Here is a 16,381-nt window from a genome sequence, read left to right on the forward strand (position 1 = left end):
CACGACAAGGTATTCTTTCCTTCACTCCTACAACTTGTTCACATGGGTAGCTGGCTAAAAGATACCTTTCAATTTTTGAACCTGACTCTCGAACTTCCTAAATGAAGTTATATATTGTCTCTAATCATTTACTTTTTGTTTTCTTTTGAAGCATGATGACAAATGGCGGTACAGAAAGAAGATACAACAAGACCACATTACAAACCTTTATCCAGGTAATGCAGAGCAAGAAAAGCTTCTCATTTCAACATTAATAGAATATCCTTTATGTGAAGGCACGTGTGTATTTGCATGAGAAAATCTAAAGAATACCATATTACCTGTGACTATGAAGTGGGCAAGCTACCAGCATCATCCGATCCCACATTGCCGGCTGTAGAATTATCTGACTCTAACTCAACAAGTTTTGTTGCAGCAATTTCACCATAACTTGTATTCCCATGAACCCTGCAGGCCCCTAAGAAGGCCTCCCAAGTGCCCTTGTCATCTCTCAAAGCTGTACCTTCAATTACTTCATATGCTTCTTTTAATCTCCCATCCTTTGCAAGCAAACCTCTCAAACAAGCGTAGTGCTCTTCCCTTGGCTTTATCCCGTAATCTAGAATCATCGAATTAAAGCAGCTTAATCCTTCATGTAACATACTGGACGAACTACATGAAGAAAGGATTGCTGTAAAAGCAACAGAATCCGGACAAACACCTGCTGCTTGCATTTCATCGAATAGTTGGAGTGCGGCATGCCCTTCTCCGCTCCGGCCATAGGCTAGTATCATGGTGGTCCAAGACACCACATTTTTAATGAGCATTTGATCAAAGAGCTGCCGACAAATATAGAAGGGAGCCCCACATATGCTGTACATGTCAATCAGACCGCTCAAAATGTGATCATCCAACTCAAACTGTCTTTTAAATATATAACCATGGATCTGAGTCCCAATTCCAAGAAATCCCAGTTTGGAAACAGCTCCGAGAGCACAACTGATGGTCTTCTCAGTTGGCACAATTTGAGAACTAACCATCTTCAGGTATGTCTGCAAGGCGCCATTCATATCTTGCACGCGAGTGTAGCCCGTCATCAATGCAGTCCAGGCCACAACATTAGGTTCAATGGATTGACTCAACAACCGATCAGCATAATCCATCCTCTCAAGCTTAGCATAGAAGTCTACCAGTGAGCTGATAGCAGCTTTGCTTAATTCAGGAAACCTCCTTATCAAGTAGCCATGGACCTCAGAGCCATGCCTTAGCCGACCATAGGGTTTTAAAGCTGACAAGATGCTAACAAGAGCAACATCATCTGGAGAGACACCTTCATCGATCATCGCTCTAAAATAATGAATCGCCTTGTCAAAGTTCCCGGTTTTGTAACTATGGGCTATGACAATGGTCCAAGAAACAATATCTCTGCGAGGCATTATGTCAAACAGCCGGTGCGCTGTCTCAGGTGATCCGCATTTGAAGTACCCATTCAGTAGGCCAGCAGCGACGGAGCTATGGGACTCCAGTTCGAGGCGTAAGATGTCATTGTGCACAAGCCTCAAGTTTTTGAGGTCGGACAGCGAGGAGCAGGCCTGGAGGACATGGACTATTGTCGCTGGAGTCGGCGCCATGAGTTCATCAACCATTTGGTAGTACAAGGAGATGCACTTCTTATAGTTGCTCTTCCGCAGCTGAAGCTCGATCCTGGACTCCCAGAGCTTGGTTTGAGTTTGAGAAGATGGAAGCGGGCGAGTGGTCTGGCTTTGGTTGTTGTCGTAGTTATTTGCATGGAGAAAAAGTAAAGAGTTATGGGTGCTTGAAGGAATAGTAATTAGAGTGCCGGCATGGGAGGTTCTGCGGAATCTACGGCAATCGGGATGGAATGGATTTGGAAGGAGGGAAGTGCGGCGAGAGAGAGACCGTGGAGGGAACCGGGGATGTTGCATCCTCGGGCAGCTTTGGCCTCTTCGGGGTTCCGAGTTTGGGAAGACGACACTGCTGTTCGAAAATCACAAATCTCATCTGATTATTTTATAATAATTAAATATAAAGTTAAATTAAATTTTTAATAGTTTTATTGGATTTGGAAGGAACGACGTTCGGGAACTGGAGAAGGTCCATCTGGGTGGAGGACAGTAGTTAGAGACGATGCCATCGCCGTCGTCGGCAGGCGAGAGGGCGAGGAGGAGGAGGAGGAGGAAGAGGAGGGGACGGCGGAAGAAGAAATCGAGTTCCGATTAATTTGTCGGGTGACCACCAGTGCTAGAGATCTGGCTCTCAGCGCGACGGACAAATACTACAATCGACCGGGGAAAATTAACTAAAGATTCGTTGATTGGGTTTTTCTATTGTACTTTTATATAAAATTGGGGGATATCTGGATCGTTCAATAAATTTAGATATTTAAAATACTTTTATCTTAATATATTAGGAGCATATTGCCTATAGATTACCGGCCTTTTAAAAAAAATAAAAAAAAATTGCTATTTAACTTAGCTAAGTGAGAGAAAGCTGACTCAGTCCTTTCTCCTTCCAAATTTTTTTATTATTTTTCTTCAAAAGCAAAAAATATTCCTTCTCTTTTTTTTTCTAAAATCTGATCTCCATCCACCTTTCCACGCAGCCAAAGTGTGGTGGCGAAGATGACAGGTCTAGCTTCATAAAATAAAAAAAATAAAAAAAAAAGAAAAAGAAAAGAAAAGACAAGTCTAGCTCGGTCGATGTGTTCACCATCCGATGGCAGTTGAGTTGGAATTGGAAGTTTGCCTGAAATTTTTTGTCTCTTCACCAATATGGATTTAATGGAGAGGTTATTCAACAACTTATAGGTCATGCGCATGTCATTTTAGTTATGAGCAAGCAATGTCAAGAAACTCTCGTTGAATCAAGAAATAAGACCCACTTTAAAAGATCTGCACTGGTTTGAAATGACCTATTAGCAAATTAGCCAATTTTTTTAGGACGTGTTTGATTCACGATCAAAATCGTAATCGGAATGAAAATCGAAATGATTTGGAATCGAAATCAGAATCAGAATGACCTAATCTTTTAAAGCGTTTGATTCGTGTCTAGAATCAGAATCGAAATGAATAATTTCTATTATTATTGTTTGGTTCATACAAAGATAGCAATCGGAATCAACTCAAATTTTTATTTTCATTCTTAACTAAAATTTTTAAAAATTAATGATTTTAAAAAATAATATTAAATAAAAATTAAATATAATAATAATATTTTTAATTTTTAATTTTTTTAAAAAAATTAAAAAAATTAATATTATGATCTCTATCATGCCTCAAATCCATCTTTAATGACCTTCAAAATATATCCAGGGCTTCTTCCAAACTCATCGATATTTCATCGAACAGCCGCTGGGCTTCATCTAGGCAGCCACATTTTACAGACAAAGCAAGCTGGTCTTGATGGAGACATCCAACTCGATCGGGCTTTCAAAATGTGAGTGTGGATCTTTACCTCGATATAAAGGTCGAATAGGTGGGCGTAGGCATTGAGGATGAAGGGGAAGGGGAAGGTAAAGTTGTTGGGGGACAGGCCCTCGCGCCGCATGTCGGTGTAGAGGTGGAGAGCATCGGCCATGTGGTCAGCGATAAGGCCTTGGACCATGTTGTTCCAGAGGTAGAGGTTGGGGTAGTCGGTGCGGCGAAAGAGGAGGGCATGGGTGGGTTGATCGGAGTTGGAGGAGGCGGGCTTGGAGCTATTTTTTTATCTCATTCTATTGGAATGAGATTTTGATTCTGTTGGGATGAGTCCGGATTCAGTTATAGAAAGAATGAATTATTCCCATTCATCTTTGAAACGAGAATCGAAATAGAATTCCCTCCAATCAAATATTTAGAATGGAAGTCATCCATTTCGATTCTCATTTCAAACCTTAATTACCTCAATAAAACGTTCCTTTAGGCTCCTAGGGGACACGGAATTGTACCTGATCAATTCGTTGAAAAAGCATTGGATGCCATATATAATTCATTTGTGCATCAATAAGAACAAAATTTCTGTCCTAAAAATTCTTCCATATATTGCGCGACCCACTAAAGTCTTCTGTTGAACAAAGTGATGGGTCTTCAAATCATTTGATGTATACCTATTAAGGAATAAATTGGAGATAAATTGACAGTAAATATTAAGTCCAACAAGCAGATATTTCATTTGCCGAGTCACTATCTCAGTAGATTCCCCCACCGCTGACACGGACGCGACCACGCGCGCACGCGCGCACCCACACACCCATTAACATCTTTTGTTTCTGTTTTTTTCTTTTTTTTGGCAAAGCATTAACATCTTTTGTTAAAAGACCACCGAACTACTTGGTGCAAGTTGGGTTGTCCATGTCCAAGCAAGATGTGGATCCATCAATGGTTTACTTGGTGCAATATAAATGATTGAGATTTGTATTATAAACCTTCTCGAGAGGGAAAAAAACCTATTGGACTGAGCTGGATTTTCTACTGGATTTATGAATTGCGCAATCCATTTGAGCAACCTTCTAGCCCCAGTCATGTAGGAGAGAATCTTTTTTTTTTCTTTTTGCAAACTAAGAAACCTATAGGCTGCGACTTACATTGGGATTTGGATCCCTTAGAAAACAATAGGCTAGGCCGGTCAATAGGTCTGATTCCAGAATACACAAACAGAGAAATAGACTATACTCATTTCCTATTTCTTAATCATACATGCACTTCAAGAATGGAAATTTGATTCTCAATTTTATCAGAGTAGTTATAAATGTCAGCCTCTCATAGCTGGGTTTCTTTCAGTAACTCCACTGCAAAGACGAGAAATAAACATCTGTCGTTTCTTTTTTCTTTCTTTTTTTTCGGAATAGACCAGACATAAACATCTTTGTCCGTCCAGAAGCACTGCACTCATTTGGGCAAGCTGGATCGTCAGCCTCTGAAGCACATGTTATGTTGATAGTCCAATAGTAGGCTGTCAATACATCAATCAGTGCATTGTACCACTGTCCAGAAATATCTGATTAAAAATCTCATAGTGGTTTAAGATATGATGTAAAACGAGGTTTTTGTGGTTAACCAACTGAAGTTTTAGGGAGTTCAAAAAATTTGGACACCTTTCCTAGGCTAAATGCAATTCCTAATTCATGATCTAGCATTTTGGAGACCAAAAATTTGATTCTCAGAAGCATGAATTCTTGTGGAAGTTATTTCTTTGCTTTGCTTTCATGGAAGTCTTATTTTCCTAAAATTGAGCCTACCACTTTGCCTGACTCTTTTTACTAAGGATTGATTCAGAACAAGCAAAAAAAGATAAAACCTAACTCTATTTTCTCTTTTCAATATATTTTGAGATAATGTCCCAAAGAGTAGTTATGAAACCTTGCTGCAAAATCTGCATAAAAACAGGGGAAACAACTACAGGCCATGGTGCTATGTATGCCTGTTTTGCTTAAACACAGGCAAAGTGAATCCATCTGTATACCAGATCTGGAAAAGAAGGAGAGCTTTCCCATTGAATTATGCAATCTCTCTAAAACACCACCATAACTTATTTATGATAAGCCCCGTGCTCTACTAGTGCACAACAGGTGGCACTTGGCATTAGGCATTATACAATTGCCACCATCCTAGTAGCTCCAAAACTTCATTTCATATAATAATGCGTGTGAGCCGTGAAAGAGAAGAAAAGATTTCCTAATTATACACTCCATAGTCTAGCTTGGACTGTTGGATATTGGGATGGTCGTGAGAGGGACATGGAAGACGATAGGTTTGTCTCTAAGGACAGTGGAGATTCTACACATTTATGGCCACGTGCTAGGAAGAAAAGATCTCTAATTTACGAACCAATAGACTTTGCTGAAAATTCAGGAACTAACCGTTCCAAGTTCCTACGTGTTGGAATCCAAAACCTAGCTCATCCAATCGATGAAAGAAAGAGGTTAGAATTTCCAAATGCCTGCAGGTATTTCAAACGTTGCAACCAGTACTGCGAAAGTGCGAGTACGGGAGCCTCAATGTCAATGAACGATGTGTGATTTGAAGTCAGACGGGCAGGGGAGGAGGAAGTGAGAAGGTGGGGAGGGTCTATGCCGTACCGATGAGACGAGTGGGAAAGATGATGACATCATCGTGAGAGGAACTGAGGGTGACACAAAATACCTTAGGAAGATGAGCTAGGAACCTAACAACAAATGTTATTGACATAAGGAATCAAAGAGTTTCCTTCAATTTAGTTTCAATTACATTTGAACGAGTCTGGGGAGGCGGATTGAGGGAACTTGCACAAAAATTGCTCAGGGAAATTAGCTGAATCCCTAATTTTAACACCACTTTATCTCAAGACATGTTTGGTTGAGAAGAGTTTAGGCTCTCGAATGAGAATATAAATAAGCAACTCTTCATTAGCCTTTTGGTTCGGGAGAGTTCCGTTTCTGTTTCTATTTCTATTTTAGGAGGGAATAAGAATATTTCAACCTCTCAAAATTTAATCCCATCTCTTTTTCAGTATTTATACTTCATTTCATCAGATTTATTTTTAAAAAATAAGTTTTTTATTTAGTTGATTTTTTAAAAAATTACTTGAAAGATATCCCAATCTCAATACCGATTTCAATTACAATCATGAATCACACGTATGAGTATAATATTTCGATTCTTGTTCCAATCCATTCTGATCCTGATTCTATCCTCCAACCAGGAACATTCTTGGTATGTGTTTGAGCTAGTCCCGTCGGTCCATGCGCCAAGACAAGTTCAAACGATGCTGAGGAGAAATCATGTTTCACACATACTAAAAAAAAGACCTGTGCAACAAACATTTGTTTCCGTATATTAAGATTTTAGATTTTTATCCCTGATGCAGTGTATCTACAAGGAAAACAGGTGACATATTACTGTATGCAGGTACTCATGCTGATGATGCACAACTGGAACGATTTATAGTCTTAGATTCCAAAAATAGTCGACATTAACTTACGAAGGAAGCTGTGATACTCCGGAACTTTGGAATTGCGTACGGTTGGGGGGATCAAAGGTGCAGGGCAGAAACTTCTCATCTCAGTTCTCACATGAATAACACTGACCAACCGAATTAGAGGCGCTGCCCCACGCCCAACTTGTGACGTTGTGGATTATAGCAATCCTGACAGACACTCAAAAACACTGAGAGGCTTCTCATCACAACTTGTGACGTTGTGATGGTCCAGCCATCCAAACCCAACCCACTTTGATTTTTATTTATGAGCTGGGTCAACTTTCAAGATGGAACTCCGGCCAGATTGGGACCCACTTTAGAAGATAGAACTAAAGAAGTGTTTGGTTGGAGAGAGTGGAGGTTTGAAATCAGAATCGGAATGAGTGACTTTCATTCCTACCATTTGGTTGGGAGGAGTCCCATTCAGATTTCGATTCCGAAGTGGAATGGGAATGGCTCAATCTATATAGAACTCAATCTCTACTCTCCTCTATGGATTCAATTTTTTATTCTGATTTCGATTTCAATTTCGATTACGAACTAAATACTTTAGGAGATTTGGCCATTTCGATTCCGATTCTAAATCATTTCGATTCTCATCTTTATTTTAATTTCTGTTGCGAACCAAACACCCCCTAAATTGAAATGATCTGTTAGCAAATTTCAGCCCATGGTAGGTTTAGGTTATTCCAATAGCAAGAGTAAGATAATAAGAAACTTACAAAACTAGTTCTTATCCCAATTATTTGTGATTGGCTTTATGCATGTCCATGACCAAGCAAACACTAAGAGCAAGATGGATCTTGTAAAGAACCTTCAATGTATTGCCGTACCCATTTAAAGTCTTCTAAATGATGGATCCAAAATCCCTAGAAGGCCTCAAATTTCTTTCTTTTTTTTCCCAATGTAAACTTTGCAAATATTTGCAGACATATGTTTTTAATATATATATATATATAAACAATATTATTGATCCTTGATTTATATTGTCACGCCCCGAACCCAACACCCGGGTCGGATACGTGATGGCCGCACACTCCTTAGAGTAAACCCTAAAGAATATGCAAGGCCAAATAAATCATTACAATCTTATCAACCATAATATTTAATTTCAACAGTAATTCATAAAACTTGCATAATAACAATTAACATTCCTTCAATTCTCTGATCAGATACTATGACACTCTATTTATCCTTCTGCTCACCCGTAAATCCAAGCCATAGCCAATCTAAGTCATCCTGCAACTCTGAGAAAAAAAAAAAAAGATGAAGGGGTGTGAGCTTTACAGCCCAGTAAGAATTCCCATATCACACTGATATAGTAATATAGTCTGAAAATAAGGATAAGCAATAAAATATAAAATCTCATGTTCAATGTCCAGAATAATGCAAACATTCATAAATTTTCTGTCTTGTCAAAATAGATGCATCATCATATGTTAACCGGTGAAACACTTTTGTTCAACAATTGTTTCATATCTTATCTTTCATTTCTCCTTTCATAATCATATGATTTTAACATTTTCTTTCTGGCTTTGGACTATCCAAGTCTATACCTCAGTCATCTTCCGGATCGAATCCACTTTAAAAAGTCTTTCAAGACTGTCCCAGGATGAGCTCCTGGCCGGCTGTCCCACGTACCAAAGCCCGTGAGAGGCTGTCCCAGGCATAAGCTCCTGGCGGGCTGTCCCAGGCATGAGCTCCTGGCCGGCTGATCCACCTGTAAGCCAGTGGGGGCTGTCCCAGGCGTAAGCTCCTGGCGGGCTGTCCCAGGCATAAGCTCCTGACCGGCTGTTCCACATGACAAGGCTAGTCCATACCATATATCTCTTTCTTTTCATTTAATCATTATGTGTTGATTTCATCAATCAATTCTGTCTTGCATTATGATCAATTCAGATATGTCATATCCATATAATCATGCCATCAATCTCTGATACATATATATTGACATAACATACTCATGCTCAAAATCAAATAACAGTATCTCAGGTATAATAAATTCATCGATCTCAAATCCGACGATGCAAAACCAACGATGCAAGACCAACAGTAAAATAGCATATACATAATAGTGATCATGTACAGGGATTCTTACCTTTACCGGTGACTGATCCAAACACAGAAATTAATGTTCTTCTTTGATTTATGAATTTCTCTAACAAGATATTCCACTCGATATCATATGCAGACAATCATCTCTTCATAACCCTGATCAATATAAAGATCACATATATGGAGAAAATTACCGATAATCGACCTGATAACACAAATCTAGGATCTCTCTTAGGATTAACCAAAATTAGGATTTACCTAAGTATCTGGATCCTCCACTGATCCATAAGACTTCTAGAGAGAGAAAATTCTAGAGAGAGAAAGTAGAGAGAGAAAGTGGAGAGAGAAATCTTCATATCCTTCCGATGAGGCACTCATGATCGAGATCATCAGAGGTCCTATCAGGGTGACTCAATATGAATTAAGTGTTACAAATTTCGAATAGGATCAGACTGGAATCAGACCTACTGTACGAATTTCGGAGCAACCTCGGATCATCTTATTTTCATCTTCAAGTTTATTCTAGGGTTCATGATGAAATCAGAGAGGAAGACAAGATCCTAGAGAGACAATCCGTAAAGAGAGAGAAAAGTCTAGAGAGAGAATCTAGAGAGAGAAAATATAGAGAGAGAAGGTAGAGAGAGGAGAGAGAAAAGAGAGAGAAAGAAGAGAGAAAGGAGAGAGAGGAAAATTCTCTCCTTCTTCTTCTTATTTTATTTTATTTTTATTTTTATTTTTCTCTTTTTCTTTTCTTTTCTTTTTCTTTTTCCTTTTTCTTTTCTTTTTCTTTTCTTCTTCTTCTTCCTTTCTTCTTTTCTTCCCGCGGGTTCCGTTGGGCCAAAACAGGGGAGGAAAAAGAGGGTGGCTCGGGCTCCGACGACTTGGCCGGAGATCCGGCAACGACGGCCGAGCATGCAAGCTGGCCGGCGGCAGGGTCACCCTCCTTGTTGCCGGCGGCAGAGAAGGAAGAAAATCATAAAAACAGGGTATCCCTGTTTGAGCCCGAACCGGAAGCCCGAACCGGCACCTCGCCGGCTTCCAAAAACACCGGTGACCGGAGAATAACAAGGAGAAGAGGAAATACCTTGTTCCGGCGGCCAAAACAGCTCCGGCGACCTCTTTTCTTCCGATCAACCACCACGGAAATCTCTGAGAAAAATCCCTCAAATCCCCTTGATTTACTTCGAAATTTTTGTTGTAAATTCCTAAAGGAAGGTTGGAGGATCTTATAGTGGAGGTTTCCTACCCTAGCCGGACTCTTTGAGTCCGATTTTGCCGGAAATCGTGAAGGAAGAAGACTCCGGCTAGGAGTCTTCCTCCTTCTCTGTTCTGTTTTTTTTTTTTTTTTTTTTTTTTTTTTTTGTGTGTTGTTGGGCCATCTGGGCTACAGGCCCAAGTATACGGGTTGCTACAATCTCCCCCCCTAAAAAAAATTTCGTCCTCGAAATTAGATTATGTCGTTTGAGATATCTATTTCAAAGTATACATTCTTCATGTCATTCTCAAGCTTACGATAATATCATATATATTATTTATTTCTCATGATCTTGTTATAACAAAATTATTTAAAATTTCAAACTCATCCCTTCTTATTGGTTTCTCAACTTTTTGAAGAACTGTAACATTTTAAACTTGTATTAATATACCACCGTTATTTGTCTAATACATTTCACTCGAAATTCATAATTATCTCATACTACCCCTGATAAATAAAGATCAAACATCGAGCACTCTTTACCATCATCGATTTCTTTCTTCACTTGATTTTCCAACAAATTTTATATATAGACTCTCATCTTAAGAAAAATCTCAATCTTCTATATCAGTTCAAGTAACAATATTAGATTTTTTAAAAAAATATGAGATCTATGTCACGACATTCTAAGTTTGAACTAATATCAGAACTATCAAGCTATTAATAAACTTGAGATATCTAAACTTTCTTGGCATTATCTACAATGAAGCAACCTACTAACAAAAATTATCCGACTATGATCAGATAAAAAAAATTATTCTTTATTAACAACTAATGCATTCCATAATATCTTCGGAATCAAAGAATTAATATTTCTAATCAATTTAACCCACCATGCTTTTGCTGCGCACTCTGATCTTGGTTTATCAAATTATATAATTATATCAAAGATAAAAATATCCTTATATGTTAGATCGATCCAAGATAGATCCAACCTTCAAATTTCAGATAAAACTTAGGGCAAAACCTTAAGTTTCTTTATCTTTACTACTTTTGGGTATAGCATATTAAATCTTGATCCACTTTCTATGTTTGAAATTATTGTATAAATTTCATCATAACCTGTATATCATTCTCTGACAAAATAATTTTTTTTTCTTTTTTAATTTAACAACAATATCAAAATACTTTTGATCCACTTAGAAAAATAAACTTTTAATTTGAAATTCAATGCAATTTGAAAGATAAGAAATTATATTCAGAATATGATATTTTGAGTGACCAAAGACTTGTACCAAGATGTGTATCTCGTATTCTCATAATAAAATTTAAGTATATAGATATATATTCATCTAAATTGAGTTTATATGACCTCTTATAGATTCAATGTTCAAAAATATTTCTCTCTCATATGATGTAATTTCTTCTTAGACCATACCCTAATTAACTTTCTTTTGATAAGTCCAAAATTCATAATGCTCAGACAATTATCATCGAAATAATAAAATAAAAAAAAATATCATGATCTTCAATCATATAAGTTTTACATTTCAAAATCCTCTAGTATACTCAACATAACTTATCAATACCTCCCACTTCATTCCAAGGATCAACTCTTTTCATACTTAGGTCAACCTTACTAATTGAAATCTAAAATATAACTCATCAATTCTATTATAGATATAATATGCCACTTATACCTAAATTTCATCTTAATATCTATTGATTCGAAATCTAAATATTGAATCTTCTCTTTTATATCTATCATGTTGCTCATGATCATAACCTAAGTTCAGATATCACTAGAATTACAATTCTGAATAATTATAACCTTAAACTCAAATACCGCTTAAATCATATTTCCTAGTGATCATAACCTAAACTCTAATATCATTCTATCATACCTTTAATGATCCAAATCTTAAACTCTGATATTATCAATCATACTCTAGTGATTATAACCCCAAAGTTTTGATATCATTTATATGACAATCCCCAGTGACCTTAAACTTGGGCTCTAGTATTGTTCTGTCATATCCTAATCACTTGTATCATTGTCTCCGAATAAACGTAACCTAAGCTCTAAGCTCAAATGCCACTCTGTCACATCCTACTGATCTTATATAAAGTTTTGATATCACTTCAAAATCTTAGTGATCTCAAACCTAAGCTTTGATATTATTCTATTACATCCTAATCATTTATATCGTAATTTCCAATGATTATAACCTAAGCTCTGATATTATTCTGTCATATTCCAATCACTTATATCATAATCCCTAATGATCCTAACCTATGCTCTGATACCATTTTGTCACGCCCCGAACCCAACACCCGGGTCGGATACGTGATGGCCGCACACTCCTTAGAGTAAACCCTAAAGAATATGCAAGGCCAAATAAATCATTACAATCTTATCAACCATAATATTTAATTTCAACAGTAATTCATAAAACTTGCATAATAACAATTAACATTCCTTCAATTCTCTGATCAGATACTATGACACTCTATTTATCCTTCTGCTCACCCGTAAATCCAAGCCATAGCCAATCTAAGTCATCCTGCAACTCTGAGAAAAAAAAAAAGATGAAGGGGTGTGAGCTTTACAGCCCAGTAAGAATTCCCATATCACACTGATATAGTAATATAGTCTGAAAATAAAGATAAGCAATAAAATATAAAATCTCATGTTCAATGTCCAGAATAATGCAAACATTCATAAATTTTCTGTCTTGTCAAAATAGATGCATCATCATATGTTAACCGGTGAAACACTTTTGTTCAACAATTGTTTCATATCTTATCTTTCATTTCTCCTTTCATAATCATATGATTTTAACATTTTCTTTCTGGCTTTGGACTATCCAAGTCTATACCTCAGTCATCTTCCGGATCGAATCCACTTTAAAAAGTCTTTCAAGACTGTCCCAGGATGAGCTCCTGGCCGGCTGTCCCACGTACCAAAGCCCGTGAGAGGCTGTCCCAGGCATAAGCTCCTGGCGGGCTGTCCCAGGCATGAGCTCCTGGCCGGCTGATCCACCTGTAAGCCAGTGGGGGCTGTCCCAGGCGTAAGCTCCTGGCGGGCTGTCCCAGGCATAAGCTTCTGGCCGGCTGTTCCACATGACAAAGCTAGTCCATACCATATATCTCTTTCTTTTCATTTAATCATTATGTGTTGATTTCATCAATCAATTCTGTCTTGCATTATGATCAATTCAGATATGTCATATCCATATAATTATGCCATCAATCTCTGATACATATATATTGACATAACATACTCATGCTCAAAATCAAATAACAGTATCTCAGGTATAATAAATTCATCGATCTCAAATCCGACGATGCAAAACCAACGATGCAAGACCAACAGTAAAATAGCATATACATAATAGTGATCATGTACAGGGATTCTTACCTTTACCGGTGACTGATCCAAACACAGAAATTAATGTTCTTCTTTGATTTATGAATTTCTCTAACAAGATATTCCACTCGATATCATATGCAGACAATCATCTCTTCATAACCCTGATCAATATAAAGATCACATATATGGAGAAAATTACCGATAATCGACCTGATAACACAAATCTAGGATCTCTCTTAGGATTAACCAAAATTAGGATTTACCTAAGTATCTGGATCCTCCACTGATCCATAAGACTTCTAGAGAGAGAAAATTCTAGAGAGAGAAAGTAGAGAGAGAAAGTGGAGAGAGAAATCTTCATATCCTTCCGATGAGGCACTCATGATCGAGATCATCAGAGGTCCTATCAGGGTGACTCAATATGAATTAAGTGTTACAAATTTCGAATAGGATCAGACTGGAATCAGACCTACTGCACGAATTTCGGAGCAACCTCGGATCATCTTATTTTCATCTTCAAGTTTATTCTAGGGTTCATGATGAAATCAGAGAGGAAGACAAGATCCTAGAGAGACAATCCGTAAAGAGAGAGAAAAGTCTAGAGAGAGAATCTAGAGAGAGAAAATGTAGAGAGAGAAGGTAGAGAGAGGAGAGAGAAAAGAGAGAGAAAGAAGAGAGAAAGGAGAGAGAGAAAAATTCTCTCCTTCTTCTTCTTATTTTATTTTATTTTTATTTTTATTTTTCTCTTTTTCTTTTCTTTTCTTTTTCTTTTTCCTTTTTCTTTTCTTTTTCTTTTCTTCTTCTTCTTCCTTTCTTCTTTTCTTCCCGCGGGTTCCGTTGGGCCAAAACAGGGGAGGAAAAAGAGGGTGGCTCGGGCTCCGACGACTTGGCCGGAGATCCGGCAACGACGGCCGAGCATGCAAGCTGGCCGGCGGCAGGGTCACCCTCCTTGTTGCCGGCGGCAGAGAAGGAAGAAAATCATAAAAATAGGGTATCCCTGTTTGAGCCCGAACCGGAAGCCCGAACCGGCACCTCGCCGGCTTCCAAAAATACCGGTGACCGGAGAATAACAAGGAGAAGAGGAAATACCTTGTTCCGGCGGCCAAAACAGCTCCGGCGACCTCTTTTCTTCCGATCAACCACCACGGAAATCTCTGAGAAAAATCCCTCAAATCCCCTTGATTTACTTCGAAATTTTTGTTGTAAATTCCTAAAGGAAGGTTGGAGGATCTTATAGTGGAGGTTTCCTACCCTAGCCGGACTCTTTGAGTCCGATTTTGCCGGAAATCGTGAAGGAAGAAGACTCCGGCTAGGAGTCTTCCTCCTTCTCTGTTCTGTTTTTTTTTTTTTTTTTTTTTTTTTTTTTTTGTGTGTTGTTGGGCCATCTGGGCTACAGGCCCAAGTATACGGGTTGCTACATATATATTCCCTTGTATATTTGGTCCTTTATCTGTACTGCCTATAATAATTGATGGTTGGAAGTATGCAGTTGTCATGAGCTTTGAAGAAAAGAAAGGCTTTCCAAATTTATATATATGTCAGCATCTCTGAAGACTTTTTATTTTATTCTGAGAGGGTACGCAAGAAGACAGGTTTGTCTGCACCTCAATGGAGATTCTTTAGGTCCACAAGCCGCCTCAGGAGGAAAGAAAAAACTCTTAGCTACAGACAAAGAAGCCTTGCCAGGACTTTGGAAATTAACTATGCCAACTATTTCTATATGCATTGACCGCTGTTTCGTTTATGAACTTCCACAGGCTGATCTACCTCCCATAAAGATTCCCTTCCATTCTTGACTACTGGGTCCTCAGAAAATTTATTCATTGAAATCCATAAAGAACTCAACCGCTCCCAAGGACAAACAGGCTTGTCATATGCAACCCACCTTCCCTATTCCGGTAGCAGCAAAGAGTGAGTAGAGAAATATCATGGGTTCCGTGGGAGAATCAGCTGATGAATTCCAAACAAGGAGCTACTGGAGATGCAGCAAGGAAGACTTCTTCCCTGAGAAGTCCTTCGAGAGCTGGGCCGCCTATAAAGCGGCCCTGGGTCAGACCCACCACCGCTTCAAGGACCACCTCCTTGGTCGATCCAGTGACGCCACCGAGCTTGAGGAGGTCCGCAAGCCATCGAGCTCGGGGAGGTCTGCCCCGTATCACGATTTTTTTTATAATTCTCTATATGTCATTTCAAATTTTCAATCCTAATTTTATTATCAAAATGATATTCCATGCCACATTTGATGTATTTGTATTTTTTTATTATTTTATTTATTTAAAAAAATTGATAAACCGATGAAGTTAACTTTTTTTTTTCTTTTACGTTTATCAGTGGAATCACCAATTGTAGCTGTATTTGAAGCTACAGAGACCGATTCATTAGCACCGTCATCATCATTTTTTAGATCTAAATTGACGACAGACTCTTTATCAATTTATATCATATAATGAAAGCTTATATTAACCATAAAAAAAAATAAAAATAGTTAAAATATTAAAGACAGAAAGAGAAAGAGGTGGCTCAGATTTAGTATTTCATCTATAACTAAATCAAAATAACAATAATCGATTGCTTGTAGAAGAAGGCCGTTCAAGATTATTGTTGTTAGAAATAGTTGAATCAGCAAAAAGATATTTCAAAATCATCATAGCCTCCCTACACAAATCTTAAAACAAACCTTTGTCCATAAACTATACAGATACTGCAAACACATTTCAAACGGAACAAAGTTCAATATATAAATGAGACATGCAAGATAATATTTATTAAAAAATATATAATTTTTTTGAAATAAAAATAGATAAATAAATAAATAAATAAAACTA

The 16,381-nt window shown here is 37.9% G+C and overlaps 1 protein-coding gene across 2 annotated transcripts; it reads right to left on the minus strand.

Moving 5' to 3' along the window:
* Positions 1–216: 216 nt before the first annotated feature.
* On the minus strand, positions 217–2,061 carry LOC105041475 (pentatricopeptide repeat-containing protein At5g16860). Of its 2 annotated transcripts, XM_073254572.1 has the most exons (2): positions 701–2,061; positions 217–598 (listed from the first exon to the last, which is right to left on the minus strand). In XM_073254572.1, exons 1-2 carry the CDS (start codon positions 1,923–1,925, stop codon positions 327–329), a joined length of 1,497 nt encoding a protein of 498 aa, XP_073110673.1. In that variant the 5' UTR covers positions 1,926–2,061; the 3' UTR covers positions 217–326. The 2 variants fall into 2 exon arrangements, with proteins under 2 accessions (XP_073110673.1, XP_010916748.2); XM_010918446.4 differs by having other exon boundaries at positions 217–2,061.
* Positions 2,062–16,381: the final 14,320 nt, after the last annotated feature.

This window comes from Elaeis guineensis, chromosome 3, assembly GCF_000442705.2.
Source record: "Elaeis guineensis isolate ETL-2024a chromosome 3, EG11, whole genome shotgun sequence".
NCBI lineage: Eukaryota > Viridiplantae > Streptophyta > Magnoliopsida > Arecales > Arecaceae > Elaeis > Elaeis guineensis.

Coding starts and splice junctions, on each gene's coding strand:
- LOC105041475 (XM_010918446.4), bottom strand. CDS start 1,925: ATGCAACATCCCCGGTTCCCTCCACGGTCTCTCTCTCGCCGCACTTCC.